The 15,781-nt window shown below is 50.9% G+C and overlaps 1 protein-coding gene and 2 pseudogenes across 3 annotated transcripts; all 3 read left to right on the top strand.

Moving 5' to 3' along the window:
- The first annotated feature begins 192 nt into the window (after positions 1-192).
- LOC101775223 lies at positions 193-2,536 on the top strand (annotated as a pseudogene).
- A 355-nt stretch (positions 2,537-2,891) lies between these two features.
- On the top strand, positions 2,892-6,466 carry LOC101775622 (annotated as a pseudogene).
- A 2,849-nt stretch (positions 6,467-9,315) lies between these two features.
- LOC101767792 lies at positions 9,316-15,709 on the top strand. 3 transcript variants are annotated; one of them, XR_001393280.2, is made up of 4 exons: positions 9,329-10,277; positions 10,361-10,667; positions 10,896-15,294; positions 15,385-15,709. XR_001393280.2 is itself a non-coding variant. In XM_022828798.1 (2 exons), exons 1-2 carry the CDS (start codon positions 9,617-9,619, stop codon positions 10,419-10,421), a joined length of 696 nt encoding a protein of 231 aa, XP_022684533.1. In that variant the 5' UTR covers positions 9,316-9,616; the 3' UTR covers positions 10,422-10,564. The 3 variants fall into 3 exon arrangements, 1 of the variants encoding a protein (XP_022684533.1); XR_001393281.2 differs by having other exon boundaries at positions 10,138-10,277; positions 10,387-10,667; XM_022828798.1 differs by lacking the exons at positions 10,896-15,294; positions 15,385-15,709 and having other exon boundaries at positions 9,316-10,277; positions 10,387-10,564.
- The last annotated feature ends 72 nt before the right edge of the window (positions 15,710-15,781 follow it).

Raw genomic sequence — 15,781 nt, forward strand, 5'->3', positions numbered from 1 at the left:
TAGAAGGAAATGTCAAAGTCAAGCAGGAAGGCATATCTTCTACCGCGTGCCCGCGTCTCCTACATAATGAGGACGCATGGTGTTCATTTCCAGATGCAACACAACGCTCCGAAACCTCCCCTGCCACCATTGCCCAAGCTCATTAGGACAAGATCGAACCACTTCTTCGATACACTGGCAGATATATCAGAGATGGAGTTCACGGCTGTGCTGATCAAGATCGTGTATTTGATCTCGGAGGCCTGCCGCAACGTGGACAAGCTGCCGGCGGCGATGATCACGAGTGGCATCCTTCAAGCTGCAGCGGCGATGGCGCTCGCCATCTTCAAGTCGCCGGCAGGTATTTTTGTTGGCCATGGAAAGGCGCCCTTGTACCTGTATTACGGCATTCTCATTGCCATCGTAATCTTTGGATTTGTTGAGGCGTACGGGGGCTTCTACGTGTCAGGCGACCTGATCCGGCGGCGCGCCATCGGGATGACGATCCTTTGGATTTCGATTTTGCCCATTATCCTTGTGGCTGCACTTGGAGGCTGCTTTGTCATCTTGAAATAGTAGCTGGTTGCAGTATTGCAGAGTTGTATTTCACGTACTTTTATTGATGTATACCCTCTTCTGCGTGTGAGATTTAGGCTTTATACATTTGTGTTGTACAGCGGTACATGTTGTAAATGACAATGGCAATTTTTGGATTTGATGCGGTTTGTGGTTTGTCTTGTGTATGTTTACATCTCTGTTTACTAACGAGATAGTTTTTTTCCCACTGTTTGCTTCTTTCGCTGAAATCGGGGCTGAAGCAGAGGAGAAACAAACTTCTCTCGTAAAAAATTATATATGAGGAAATAGGCACAAAATCAAGATAACTACACCAAATCACTCAGAGAAATATCATTACACAACTTAGAGGAACGTCCTTTGTTCCGTACAGATAATCTTTCAGCTCCAGTTCATAAAACAGAGCAGAGCAAGCAGGTTCATAAAACGTCCACCCCTGCACAGGTCACACGACCACACCTTCCTGTACGCCTACCGCCACCCACGACTTTTCTCGCGGCTGGGCGCCTGCCGCCTGGCTCCTGCGGCCCAAGTTCCCATGGCCGAGCCAAGTGCATTATTGCTCCTCCACCACAACACCTCTCCCTGTTTCGCCTTCGCTAACCACTGTTTCAGCCGCCGAAGCGATGGAGGGGAAGAAAATTAGGTGCGCACCGGATGCAAACCCCATCCGGTGCACACCCGTGCGCTCGCGTGACGCGTGGACGCCAATTCCAATCCGACGGCAGCGCTCGCGATACTCATCCAGCGGCTCGCTCGCTCCGGGAACCGCGTGCGCCAGCGGCTCGCTCGGCTGCATGGCTCGCGAATCGCATGGCTGCATGGATGCGTTTTCCGACGGCTCGACCACCCGTTCCTGCCCACCATGTTGGCGGACTTCGACGCCGGCGCGGATTTCTCGTGCGTCGTCATGGAGTTCTGCCCCGGCGGCGACCTCCACTCCCTCTACCACCGCATGCCGGGCCGCCGCTTCCCGCTCTCCTCCGCGCGGTTCTACGCCGCCGAGGTGCTCCTCGCCCTCGAGTACCTGCACATGATGGGCATCGTGTACCGCGACCTCAAGCCGGAGAACGTGCTCATCCGGGGCGACGGCCACATCATGCTCACCGACTTCGACCTGTCGCTCGAGTCCACGGCGTCGCCGGCGCTAGAGGACGCGAGGAGCCGCGACAGGGGGGAGGGTGCGCCGACGTGCCTCCCGATCCCGGAGCTGCAGCTCCTCCATCTGCGGCGGTGGAAGCGCCGGTCATCCGCCGCGCCCCGGCCGCGGTTCGTGGCGGAGCCCGTGGACGCGCGGTCGAGCTCCTTCGTAGGCACGCACGAGTATGTGGCCCCCGAGGTGGCGCACGGCGGCGGGCACGGCGCCGCCGTGGACTGGTGGGCCTACGGCGTGTTCCTCTACGAGCTCATCTACGGGTGCACCCCGTTCGTGGGGGAGACCAGCGAGGCCACGCTCTGCAACATCGTGCGCCGCCCGCTCGAGTTCCCCACCGCCGCCTCCTCCCACGGCGGCGGGGGCGACGACGCCGCGGCGCGCGACCTGATCGCGCGGCTCCTGGACAAGGACCCGCGCACCCGGCTCGGGTCGAAGAGCGGCGCCGCCGACGTGAAGGCGCACGCCTTCTTCACGGGCCTCAACATGTGGCGCTGCTGCGGTCGTCGCCCCCGCCCGTGGTGCCGCCCCCCGCCGCGCTGCACCGGTGCGACGACAAGGCCGCCGACATGCAGCAGCTGTTCGAACACTTCTGATGTCATCCTCGGCTCCTCGCCCATTCAGCGAGCCCCCCAAAACAAACCAAATCAAATCAAGCAAAGCATTTTTGTTGTTGATCGATGCATAGCCAAGGCCCGGACTAACCATCCAGCTGGGGTAGCCAGATGCAAAGCCTGTGTTGACTAGCTAATTACTCTAGTAGTCCTCCGTACTCCATTAGCACACTGTTGTTAATTACTAATCAATGGATTAATTTGATTCCAATTACCGCGCCAGTTCATCCTTGAGAGTCAAGCTCATGTCGGCATGATACTACCACCTGACGAAGAAGACGACGGCTGAGCTGGACTGACAGCGGCAGCACCGAGGAGGAGGACACGCGCGACTGCTGCGCGATTAGCTGGCGTTCCAGGCGCTGAAAACGCATCCATGCAGCCGTGCGATTCGCGAGCCATGCAGCCGAGCGAGCCGCTGGCGCACGCGGTTCCCGGAGCGAGCGAGAGCCGCTGGACGAGTATCGCGAGCGCTCCCGTCGGATTGGAATTGGCGTCCACGCGTCACGCGAGCGCACGGGTGTGCACCGGATGCGGTATACATCCGGTGCGCACCTAATTTTCTTCCGATGGAGGCGGTAGATCCTCACGTGGAGGCCGCGGTGCTCTGGCTAGCGCAGACCATCCTGGAGGTCCTCTTCGCCGGCAAGATGGAGGCGTGGATTCGCCAGGTCGGGCTCGCCGACGACACCGAGATGCTAAAGTCCGAGATCGAGAGGGTGGAGGCGGTGGTCACTGCTGTGAAGGGGAGGGCGGCCGGGAACAGGCCGCTGGCCCGATCGCTCGGTCGTCTCAAGGAGATGCTCTACGACGCCGACGACATGGTCGACGAGCTCGACTACTATAGGCTCCAGCACCAGGTCGAGGGAGGTAGGTGTGATGTCTCTGTTCTCTTCTCTGCACATCATTGCTGGTATTGTTTGATGATAGAAAAAGAAAGCTCTTTGCGGCAACATTAATTTTCCTGTTCTGGTCTTCAATTCTTCATTCTGTTCCGGCTCAGATACGATTGCCTGGGATAATCAGCCCCAAAGCACGGATGCAAATGGTGGAGCACAACTAGTTGATGGGTCGAGGGACAACTCTGGTATACCGAATCGCAAGAAACGGTCTAAGGCATGGAAAGAATTCAGCATAACAGAAGAAGATGTTGAAGGAAAGCCTCTGAAAGCGGAGTGTATTTACTGTCACTCAGTGGTTAGATGCGAGACTACTAAAGGGACATCAGTTTTGCACAATCATCTAAAGAGTGAGAATTGCAAGTGGAAACGTGCTGCAATTGAACAAACGCCAAATGCTTCAAGGTACTACTCCTTATCATCTTGAGGATCCATGCAGAATCCAAATCATTTTTGCAATACCGAATTATGATTAGTTGTGGACAAAAATAATGAACTTGCAACGTTCTGAAACAGCAACTTAGGATATGCAAAAAAAACGATATGTATTTTTGTTTAAACTATGCCAGATATAGTTCTGAAATGCAGTAATAGATCTAACAAAAAAAATAATGAGTTACAGTTATAAACTTGTAGTAACCAGCCCATGATCATTTTCCTCCTGTAGTGCTGACGATGGTGCACAAAATGGTGCTACCGTTTCGACTCATGATTCAGATAGAAGAAAAAAGGTGAGAAATGATGAGGTGTTAGCACACAACACTGCAGCTACAACACACGTCTGGGACAAGGAAGAAATTTGCAATAGAATCCAACAAACGACTCATCAGTTACAAAAGTCTCTCAGTGAGGTTCAGAAGCTATATAGATCAGGCTCTGTTGCAATTTCGAATCTCTGTCACAATACAGCTGCAGATCCATGCCGAAGAACGTCAAATCTTGTTGAACACAAAATGTACGGGAGAGTTGATGAGAAGAATTCCATCATAAAGTTCATAAAAGGAGACAAGGCTGATAGTGTAACAGTTCTTCCTATTGCAGGCATGGGAGGTATTGGGAAGACGGCTCTTGCCCAAGTCGTATACAATGATCAAACTGTGAAAAGCCAATTTGATCACAGGATACGGGTTTGGGTGTCCAGCAACTTCGACGAAGTGAAACTTACGGTGGAGATGTTAGACTTTGTTTCTCAAGAAAAGTGTGCAGGTATAACCAACTTGGCTAGACTTCAGGAGATCTTGGTGACTCATGTCACATCAAAGAGGACTCTACTAATCTTGGCTGATGTCTGGGACGACATTAGGCCTGTTCGCTTCAGCTTATAAGCCGGCTGAAAAGCTGCAACGACTGATTTATTGTGAGAGGAAAATACTGTTTGGTGGCTGATAAGCCGGCTGAATAAGTTGAAGCGAACAGACCCATTGATGATTGCCGATGGAATAAACTGTTGGCTCCTTTGAGGTCTGACAATGCAAAGGGTAATGCGATTATAGCTACTACTAGAAAATTGTCTATTGCAAAAAGGATAGGCACAGTCGAACCCATCAAGTTGGGTCGTTTGGAGAATGACGACTTCTGGCTCTTGTTTAAAACATGTGCATTTGGTGATGAAAATTACGAAGAGCACCCAAGTCTAACCATCATCGGTCAGCAGATAGCAAAGAATCTACAGGGTAACCCATTAGCTGCACAAACTGCTGGGATGCTATTAAGAGAGCGTCGTACAACTGACCATTGGAGTGACATTCTGAAGAATGAAAAATGGAAATCCCTGCAACTCAGCGGATGCATCATGCATGCTTTGAAACAGAGCTATGATGAGCTGCCCTTCTATTTACAAAAATGCATCTTGTATTGTTCTATATTCCCTGATGATCATCAGTTTATTAGCAGTGAGCTGGTCTGTATTTGGATCTCACAGGGATTCGTGAAATGTAGTCATTCGACTGAGACATTGGAGGAGATGGGACGTAACTATCTCACTGATTTGCTGAACTCTGGCTTCATTGAGCAAGTTGAAACTAGAGATCCCACTCTAGGAGATAAAACATTCTATGTTATGCCTGCTCTTATGCATGACTTGGCAAGACTGGTTTCAGGAACTGAATTTGCAATTATAGATGATCTTGCGTACAGAGAAGTACTCCAACTATACGCCATTTGTCAATTCTAACTTATTCTGCATACCAGGAAGACAAGTATGGGAACATACTTACAAAAATTGCTGATTCAAAATTGTGAATCGCTCGACCGCACTAGAGGACTTCCGGCCCCTCAGAGGTCCCAGGTATTTGGAAGTATCCAGATGCCCTGGCTTACCTCCTTATCTGGAACATCTGTCAAGTCAGGGCTATGAGCTGTGCGCTGGACTGGAAAGGCTCCGTACTGATGATTACTCTTTCCTCACCACATCATTCTGGAAGTGCCTCACCTCCCTCCGATGCCTAGAGTTACGCCATCCTATGGGGGAAGTGACGGGACTAACGGAGGAGCAAGAGAGAGCGCTTCAGCACCTCACGTCCCTGCAGGAGCTACGATTTGAGAATTGCTCCAACCTCGCAGGTCTTCCTGTGGGTCTGCACAGGCTTTCCTCCCTCAAGAGGTTGGAGATCATTGATTGCCCGTTTCTCTCAAGGCTGCCAGAAAAGGGGCTCCCACCTTCGCTTGAAGAAATTGAGATCAGCTCTGGTTGCAGCAAGGAGCTAACTGATGAATGCAGAATGCTAGCAACAACAAGAAGCAAGCCAAAGGTCAAATTGGTGGGGAATATGTTAACTGATTACTGGGTGGTTGTTAAGCAGACTTGTCTACCAGCAAAGCGGGTTTCACTCTGTTGCCTTCTGAGGTATATGCCTCTACCGTCAATCATGTTATTATCAGATGTTACATCCCTCGGTGTCATGTGAAAATAAGCTGTCCCATTGCTGCTTTGCAGGCATTCAAGCTGCTGTACGTTCCAGTGTTCCACTACTAAATCTCATAAACTACGTGCTGTTCAACAAAGCATCCACACATCCCTGTTTCTTGCAGATCACCCATTGCAGGGCTCATGTTTGCCAGACGGGAGGCCCAACGCCCAAGGTGTGCTTCTTTTTACTCATAACCATCAAAAATAGAATTGTTTCGCTTCTCGAACCTCGTCGTCACTGGCCATAAGCTGCCGAATGTTAATAGTTTTGCTGTCATGTGAACTGAAAACAGTCTGTTTTGTACTTCTATTCTATGCTATTCATCTCATCTTGCAATCTGAAAGCCTTTGTTGCAAACTAATTTATCAGCAATTTCAACAGTGCGTCAGAAATTTCAAGCGAGCCATTGGTAAGATCATCATGGGACTTTCCATTCCGCCTCTGATTGTCGTTGCCAGCCTTGGAGGTTTTTCTTCTGCTGCCCCGAAGTAGCAGTTGCTTCAGACAGTGGATCTGTCAATGTACGTATGTAGTACTGCATGGATTACTATCTTGGTTTAGAGCACTAGTTTCCAGTGCTGGGTGTCAATTCCGTGTATTTCAATCACGAGACCAGTGTTGTCAGTTGGGGCTCTCCATGTGAGGGTGTCCCTCGGCATTGCAACATAAGCTCCTATTAATTAGAAGCACTACTAGTTGAATGAAATCCTCAGTCTAGCAGTGCTTCCTATATTTTCAGCCTGTTTATCCACTTGGCCAAATTGAATGAATTCCTATGGATCCCGGATTAACATTATTAGTGTTAATTCAGGAAGGCCACTCAACATGAGCAGCAGAATTGCACACAAGATTACAATACTGGATAGTGCAGTCATGGAGAGGCCATATTTTCATGGTCAATATGCTTGGAAATACAATGAAGTGCCACAAAAACTGCTCACTGGATGGACAGGTTAGATATACAGAAAGTCTACATTATTTGGAAAGATGACAGGCATGTTGCCTTCTCAGGTTGATATAATGTAATGTTTCCTTTTTCTCAAAGAAAAAAAAGTCAAATTCTACTTGGACATGCTGTAAACATCAATTAAGTAGTAACAACCATAGGCACGATATCTGCATTAGTATACTTACACGTGAGATCAATTGTCCCCCAGTCAAAGGCCTGCATGCTGTCTCCTCTACCTTCAGCGCCGTCCATTGAGGATTCAATCCAAAATCACATTGAGAAGCCGCTGCAGATAGTTGTACCTGAGATTCAGATGTCAAGGAAGGAGTTGCTGGGATCAGGACACACTGGAATCAACACATCGTCATTGTTTCTTTCACGAAGACGACGACTCACCCGTGGCCTGTGGAGGTCGCCTGGGCAAGGAGCCACCAGTAGTTACCACCAGAATGGAATCCTTAGAAGGTGGAGGTGTGATTGATTTGATTATGTACGTAGTTTATGTAGGGAATTTCATGGACTTTTAGCTAGGGTTTTGAATTTAGGGGGAAAATAAATAGGAGGATTCAAGGTCGCCGGTGGAAAACATCACAAAATGCAAGCAACACTAACGAATGAGCTGGATGAGAATGAAACTAAGACAAGAGAGGAGCACAGGGAGGAGCGTACCTTGCTGGGAGCTGAGCAGAGCAAGATGACGATGAGTTCGACCTATGCGAGACCTTGCACCGCCGCCACCCTGGTCTTCGCGCTTCCCCACGGCCACTCCTCATCTATGCCGCCACCGCCTCCTGCTCAGCCACAGCCGCCGCCGCCGCCCCGGATGAGAGAGGCGCGGGCTGGCTGCAAGCCGTAAGAACGCGACGGAGGTGCGAGGCTGCGGCGGGTGGCGTGGATGAGGCACCCCAAAACCTAATCGCCCGACGGCGAGGAGAATCGGAGAGGGAGAGGAGGGAGAGGATGTTGCGGCGGCGGCGTGGCATCGGGAGTGAGCGGAGGGTGGAAGGAGAGGAGAAGAGAGGAGAGGAAGGGGAACGCGGCGGCGGCGACGAGCGGCGTGGGCGCGGCGGGCGTCGGGAGGATGAGAGAGCGAGGGAGAGGAAGTTAGTTGGCCATTTGGCCCGTGGCCCGTGGGCCGGCCCACGGCACGGCATTTTGGCCCGATCCAAGCCCGGCCTACACCATGGGCCGGACCTGGGCTGCTGCCTCAGCTCGTATGCTGGCCCGGCACGGTCTGGCCCATTTGGCCCGTGAACCAGTAACGGGCTAGCACGGCCTGTTTAGGCCTGGTAGGTCTATTTCGGCCCAGCTAAGAGGCAGCAATAAAACCTACGGCTTCCCCCGCTTCCTCCGCTCCCCAGGCTCCCAACTGCCTCCCTAAGCTCCCTCCTCGACTCCTCCACTTCCCAGCCGCCTCCGGCCTCCCCAGCTCCCCCACTTCCTTCCCCTCCACTCCCCAGCCACTCCGGCCTCCGCCTCCTCCCGCGCGATCGCGCCCCTCCACCGCCGGTCCCGACCGCTTCCCCTGCGCCCCTCCGCCGCCTCCTCCTGTGGCCTCCTCGGCCGCCTCCCCGGCCGCCTTCCCGCGCCCCTGTGCCGCCTCCTCTCGTGGCCCTCCGTCGTCGTCGGGAATGGTGCCCCTCAACCGCCTCCTCCTGTGGCCTTCCGCCACCGCCCCCCGACCGCTGGGAACCGCACCCCTCCACCGCCTCCTCGTGTGGGCCTCCGCCGCCGCCTCCCTGTCCGCCGGGAACGGCGCCCCTCCGCCGCCTCCTCCCGTGGTCTTCCGCCGCCGCACCCCGGCCGCTGGGAACCGCACCCCCTCTACCACCTCCTCGCGTGGCCCTCCGTCGCCGCCTCCCCGGCCGTCAGGAATCGGGCCCCTCCGCCTCCTCCTCTCGTGGCCTTCCGCCGCCGCCCCCCAGCCGCTGGGAACTGCACCCCTCCACCGCCTCCTCGCGTGGCCCTCCGCCGCCGCCTCCCTGGCCGTCAGGAATCGCGCCCCTCCGCCTCCTCCTCTCGTGGCCTTCCCCCGCCGCCCCCCAGCCGCTGGGAACCGCACCCCTCCACCGCCTCCTCGCGTGGGCCTCCACCGCCGCCTCCTCGTCCGCCGGGAACGGCGCCCCTCCGCCGCCTCCTCGCGTGGCCCTCCGCCGCCGCCTCCCCGGCCGTCAGGAATCGCGCCCCTCCGCCTCCTCCTCTCGTGGCCTTCAGCCGCCGCCTCCCCAGCCGCCGGGAACCACGCCCCTCCGCCGCCTCCTCGCGTGGCCCTCCGCCGCCGCCTCCCCGGCCGTCAGGAATCGCGCCCCTCCGCCTCCTCCTCTCGTGGCCTTCAGCCGCCGCCTCCCCAGCCGCCGGGAACCACGCCCCTCTGGTGGTGGCCTCACCGATTTGGGGTTTGGTGGTGATTTTGGTGGCGATTTTGGCATGATTTGGTGGTGGATTTGGGGGAAATTTGAGGGAAATGCAGGCTGCGGTAGTGCGGTGGGGATTGAGGAAAAGGAGGACCCGGAGCCGTGTCGTGGGCCGGCACGAGAATGGCCAAGCTGCTATGGCCTGCCGGGCCAGCGGGCCGACACGGCCTGCCTAAGAAGGCAGCAGGTCGGGCCTGGGCCGCTCCTTCAGCATGTGGGCCGGCCTGGTCTAGCACGGCCGGTCCTAATCGGGCTCGTGCCAGGCCAGGCTGGGCCGCCCGTTTGGCCATCTCCCTGAACCCGAAACGGATTACAGAAAACTCAAAGGGTTTTTTGCAAAATGTCACGCGCCCGTGGACCCCCGGAATAAGGGGTCTTCATTGTTACTGCTCCGCCTCGGCCTATCCTCCCTACTTCATTGCTATTGCTTCCTGCATTGACTACAACTCAAGCACACTGCCTCTGCCGGATCTGAATCTGATGGAGGCCGTAGAGGACGCGTTTCTGGAGGGCGCGAGCCTCTGGCTGGCGCAAACCATCCTGCAGAGCCTCTTCACCGGTAAGCTCGATGAATGGATTCGTCAAGTTGGGCTCGCCGACGACGCCGAGAAGCTCAAGTCCGAGGTCGAGCGGGCCGAGGCGGTGGCTGCTGCTGTGAAGGGGAGAACGATCGGGAACAGGGCGCTGGCCCGATCGCTCGCTCGTCTCAGGGAGGTGCTCTACGACGCCGACGACGTGGTCGACGAGCTTGACTACTACAGGCTCCAGCACCAGGTCGAAGGAGGTGCGTACAAATCGATCCCTGTGATAATAGCTAATAAACACGCCTTGCACACCATGGTATGAACTTCCCTTTTTCTTGGTCAGTTACGCTTCATAGCGCTATTGAGCAGGAAGGCATGGGTGGAGATGGAGAACAGCAGGTTGATGCAGCGAGGGACAGCGTTGCTATGCTGCCAAGTAGCAGCGATCGGAAGAAACGGTCCAAGGCATGGGAAGAGTTTCGCGTTAAAGAATCAGCTGACGGGAAGCCTGTGAAAGCAGAGTGTATTCACTGTGGCACACTGGTTAGATGCGAGACTACCAAAGGGACATCGGTCTTGCACAATCATCTCAAGAGTGAGAGTTGCAAGAGAAAACGCGCAGCAATTGAACAAACGCCAGACCCTCCAAGGTACGTACTATTTAGCTTGAGGATCCATGCAGAATAATATTGGCGTACTTTTGTCAGTAACAAATTATTATTATTATTTGTGGACAAAATTTGCAGTGTTTTATTCTGAAAACCAGCACCGAAAACAGGCCCTTTTAGGATATGCATAGAAATGTATTTAAAGTAATAAAATGAAATTCGCATTATATATCTCTAACGACCAGCTTATGATTCTTTTTCCTCCTATAGTGCCGGCGATGGTGCACAAAACGGTGCCACCGTTTCAACTCATAATTCAGATATCAGAAAAAGAATGAGAATTGTTGAGGTGTCAGCACACAACACGGCAGCTAAGACACACGCCTGGACCAAGGCCGAATTCTGCAATAAAATCCAACAAACGACTTATCAGTTACGGAAAGCTACCAATGAGATTCAGATGCTATCTGTATCGGGCTCTGTTGCATATTCGAATCTCTGTGGGAATACAACTGCAGATCCATGCCGAAGAACGTCAAGTGTTGTTCAGTGCAAAATGTACGGGAGAGTTGATGAGAAGAATTCCATCATAAAGTCTATGACAGAAGTCAAGTTTGACGATGTAATTATTATTCCAATTGTAGGCATGGGCGGAATTGGGAAGACGGCTCTTTCTCAACTCGTATACAATGATCCAATTGTGAAAAGCCAATTTGATCACAGAATGTGGATTTGGGTGTCTAGCAAGTTTGACGAAGTGAGACTTACAATGGAGATGTTAGACTTTGTTTCTCAAGAGAAGTGTGTAGGAATACGGAGCTTGGCTAAACTTCAGGAGATCTTGGTGACCCATGTCACATCAAACAGGACTCTAGTTGTTTTGGATGATGTATGGGATGACATCGATGATTGCCGATGGAATAAACTGTTGGCTCCTTTGAGGTCTGACAATGCGAAGGGTAATGTGATTATTATGACAACTAGAAAATTGTCTATTGCAAAAAGGATATGCACAGTCGAACCGGTCAAGTTAGGTCATTTGCAAAATGATGACTTCTGGTTATTGTTTAAAACATGTGCATTTGGTGATGAAAATTACAAAGAGCACCCAAGTCTAACCATCATGGGTCAGCAGATAGCAAAGAATTTACATGGTAACCCACAAGCAGCACAAACTGCAGGGATGCTGTTAAGAGAGCATCTTACAACTGACCACTGGAGTCACATTCTAAAGAATGAAAAATGGAAATCCCTGCAACTAAATGGAGGCATCATGCATGCTTTGAAACTTAGCTATGATGAGCTGCCCTTCTATTTACAACAATGCTTCTTGTATTGTTCTATATTCCCCAATGATCATCAGTTTATTAGCAGTGAGCTGATCTATATTTGGATCGCACAAGGATTTGTGAAATGTAGCTGTTCGACTGAGAGATTGGAGGAGATGGGACAGAGGTATCTCACTGATTTGCTGAACTTTGGATTTTTTGAGCAAGTTGAAACTAAAGATCCCACTCTAGGCGATAAAATATTATATGTTATGCCTGCTCTTATGCATGACTTTGCAAGGCTGGTTTCAGGAAATGAATGTGCAGCTATAGATGATCTGACGTGCAGAGAAATACTCCCAACTATACGTCACTTGTCAATTCTAACTTATTCTGCGTACCAGGAAGATAAATATGGGGACATACTTCGTAATGAGAAGTTTGAAGGAAAATTGCAAAGAGTAGTTAATTCAACGAGAAAATTGAGGACTTTGCTCTTGATTGGGAAGTATGACTGCTTCTTCCTCCAATGTTTACAAGGCCTATTCCAGAAGGCGCAGAATTTACGGGCACTGCTATTTTCTGCAGCATATGCTGATTTTTGTTATTCAGAATGCAATTTGGTAAATTCTACTCATGTTCGATATCTAAAACTTAGGACCGAAGAGGACAATGAACCTTTGCCTGAAGCTCTGAGCAAATTCTACCACCTTCAAGTATTAGATATAGGCTTGGATAGATACTCCACTGTACATAACGGTATGAATAATCTTATCAGTCTACGGCATCTTGTTGCATCGAAGGAAGTGTTCTCTTCAATTAGTAGAATTGGCAAAATGACCTCTCTTCAGGAACTGCATGACTTTAAAGTTGATAATTGCACTAGTTTTGAGATAGCACAGCTTCATTCCATGAGTGAACTCGCTCAGCTTGGTGTTTCCCAACTTGAAAAGGTGGTAACTAGAGAGGAGGCATATGGAGCAAACCTGCGAGGAAAAAGTCACTTAGAAAAGTTGCACTTGTCATGGGAGTATACATCACAGCATGAATATGACATTAACATTATCTCAGAGCCTTCTTATGAGGTAGGAGAGATAGGGACAAGCAAAGTGGTGCTTGAGGGCCTTGAACCACATCACAGCCTAAAGCATCTTCAAATTTCTGGGTATCGCAGCGGTACCTCCCCAAATTGGCTTGTTAGCACTGTCTCGGTTACCTGTTTGCAGACACTTCATCTAGAGGATTGTAGGGAATTGGAAGTGCTTCCCTCAGTAGAAAAGCTTCCACTCCTTACAAAGCTGAAGTTAAGGAATATGTGGAAAGTAAGACAGGTAACAGTTCCTTCGTTGGAGGAGCTGGTGCTGATTAATATGCCAAAGTTGGAGTGTTGTTCCTGCAATTCCGTGATGGACTTGAACTCCAGTTTAAGGGTCCTCAAGTTTGAGCAATGTCATGTTCTGAAGGTCTTTCCCCTCTTTGAGAGCTGGAAGAAATTAAAAATTGAGCGCAAGTCATGGTTGTCCTGTGTTAAGGAACTTACCATCTGTGAATGTCCCCATTTAATGGTACCGAATCCTCTACCACCTTCTAGTAATGTTTGTAAACTACACATCGCAAGAGTTTCAACACTCCCAACGATGGAGGGATCATCCAGCGAAGAACTGGTAATCGGAGGACACAATTTGAGAGAAAACAATGGGCTGACGGAGCTGGATGACAGAATTTTGTCATTCCATAATTTGAGGGCCCTTAGCCGATTGCGTATTGCAGGCTGCCAAAAACTATCTTCTATTTCACTCGAAGGTTTCAGGCAACTCATTAGCTTAAAGACTATGGACATAAGCTACTGCTTTAACCTTTTCTCTTCAGATGTCCCACCACCACCAGAGCATACCCATGAAGACATGACCGACATAAATTTCAATGCCCTCCCATCTCTCAAGCATCTCAGAATTGAATTTTGTGGAATAACTGGGATGTGGGTATCTGTGATGCTGCGCCATGCACCAGCCCTAGAGGAATTGCGCTTGGATGATTGCGACCAGATATCAGGACTGTTGATCGAAGTGGGAGATAGTAGTTCATCAAATCACACCTCGGCTCCACGGGCTCCATCAGCAGGAAACCCAGATGACGCATTGACAAGCTCAACTCCAGATGGACTCCTGCGCATCCCATCAAATTCCGTCTCCTCTCTCAAGAAAATGTCTATTCTGTGGTGCGGTGAGCTAACATTTCAGGGGAACAAGGATGGCTTCTCTGTATTCACCTCCCTTGAGGAGCTAACAATTCGTGGATGCCCCAAACTGATCCCGTCTTTGGTGCAGACATATGAAAACAACGACCAGCGAAACGGAAGATGGCTTCTCCCGTATTCACTTGGCAAACTTGAGATTGACGGTTCCCCTGAAACGCTGCAGCCCTGCTTCCTAGAAGATCACAACTGCCTCGAAAAGTTAGAAATAAAAGAAAGCCCAAGTTTAAAATTGCTACAGTTGCATTCCTGCACGGCACTGGAAGAGTTGGCGGTTCATGATTGTGAATCGCTCCCCGCACTAGAGGGGAATTTCACCTGCCTCAAGAGATTAGAGCTGTCGTACAACTCAGGGTTGGAATCGCTACAGCTGCGTTCCTGCACAACGCTGGAAGAGTTGACGGTTGAGTCTTGTGAATCGCTCGCCACATTAGAGGGGAATTTCACCTGCCTCCAAAAATTAGATCTGTTTGACAACCCAAGGCTAAAATCACTACAGCTGCGTTCCTGCACAGCGCTGGAAGAGTTGACGGTTCGGTCTTGTGAATCGCTCGCTGCACTAGAGGACTTTTGGTCCCTCAGATGTCTCAGGTATTTGGTAATATCCAAATGCCCTGGCTTACTTCCTTATCTGGAACATCTGTCAAGTGAGGGCTATGAGCTGTGCGCTGGACTGGAAAGGCTCGACACTGATTATTACTCTTTCCTCACCACGTCATTCTGCAAGTGCCTCACCTCCCTCCGACGCCTAGAGTTACACGATCCTACGGGGGAAGTGACGGGACTAACGGAGGAGCAAGAGAGAGCGCTTCCGCACCTCACGTCCCTGCAGGAGCTACGATTTGAGGATTGCTCCAACCTCGCAGGTCTTCCTGTGGGTCTGCACAGCCTTTCCTCCCTCAAGAGGTTGGAGATCAATTATTGCCCGTTTCTCTCAAGGCTGCCAGAAAAGGGGCTCCCACCTTCGCTTGAAGAACTTAAGATCTTGGGTTGCAGCGAGGAGCTAGCTGATGAATGCAGAATGCTAGCAACAAAAACAAGGAAGCCAAAAGTCAAAATTGGTGGGAAATATGTGAGCTGATTACTGGGTGGTTGTTAAGCAGACTTGTCTACCAGCAAAGCGGGTTTCACTCTGTTGCCTTCTGAGGTATATGCCTCTACCGTCAATCATGTTATTATCAGATTTTACATCCCTCGGTGTCATGTGAAAATAAGCTGTCCCATTGCTGCTTTGCAGGCATTCAAGCTGCTGTACGTTCCAGTGTTCCACTACTAAATCTCATACAACTACGTGCTGTTCAACAAAGCATCCACACATCCCTGTTTCTTGCAGATCACCCATTGCAGGGCTCATGTTTGCCAGACGGGAGGCCCAACGCCCAAGGTGTGCTTCTTTTTACTCATAACCATCAAAAATAGAATTGTTTCGCTTCTCGAACCTCGTCGTCACTGGCCATAAGCTGCCGAATGTTAATAGTTTTGCTGTCATGTGAACTGAAAACAGTCTGTTTTGTACTTCTATTCTATGCTATTCATCTCATCTTGCAATCTGAACGCTCAAAGGCCTGAAGCTGTGATTTTCTTACTACAGATCGAAGGGAGGGGGGGCCTATCCATAACAAAAGAAAAATGCT

This window comes from Setaria italica, chromosome VII (assembly GCF_000263155.2).
Source record: "Setaria italica strain Yugu1 chromosome VII, Setaria_italica_v2.0, whole genome shotgun sequence".
NCBI lineage: Eukaryota > Viridiplantae > Streptophyta > Magnoliopsida > Poales > Poaceae > Setaria > Setaria italica.

Bases quoted from the DNA above. Each gene is read 5' to 3' on its own strand.
- LOC101767792 (XM_022828798.1), top strand. From the start codon at position 9,617: ATGGCCAAGCTGCTATGGCCTGCCGGGCCAGCGGGCCGACACGGCCTG. The intron at 10,278-10,386 runs GTGCGTACAAAT...GCTATTGAGCAG, and splicing joins CCAGCACCAGGTCGAAGGAG to GAAGGCATGGGTGGAGATGG.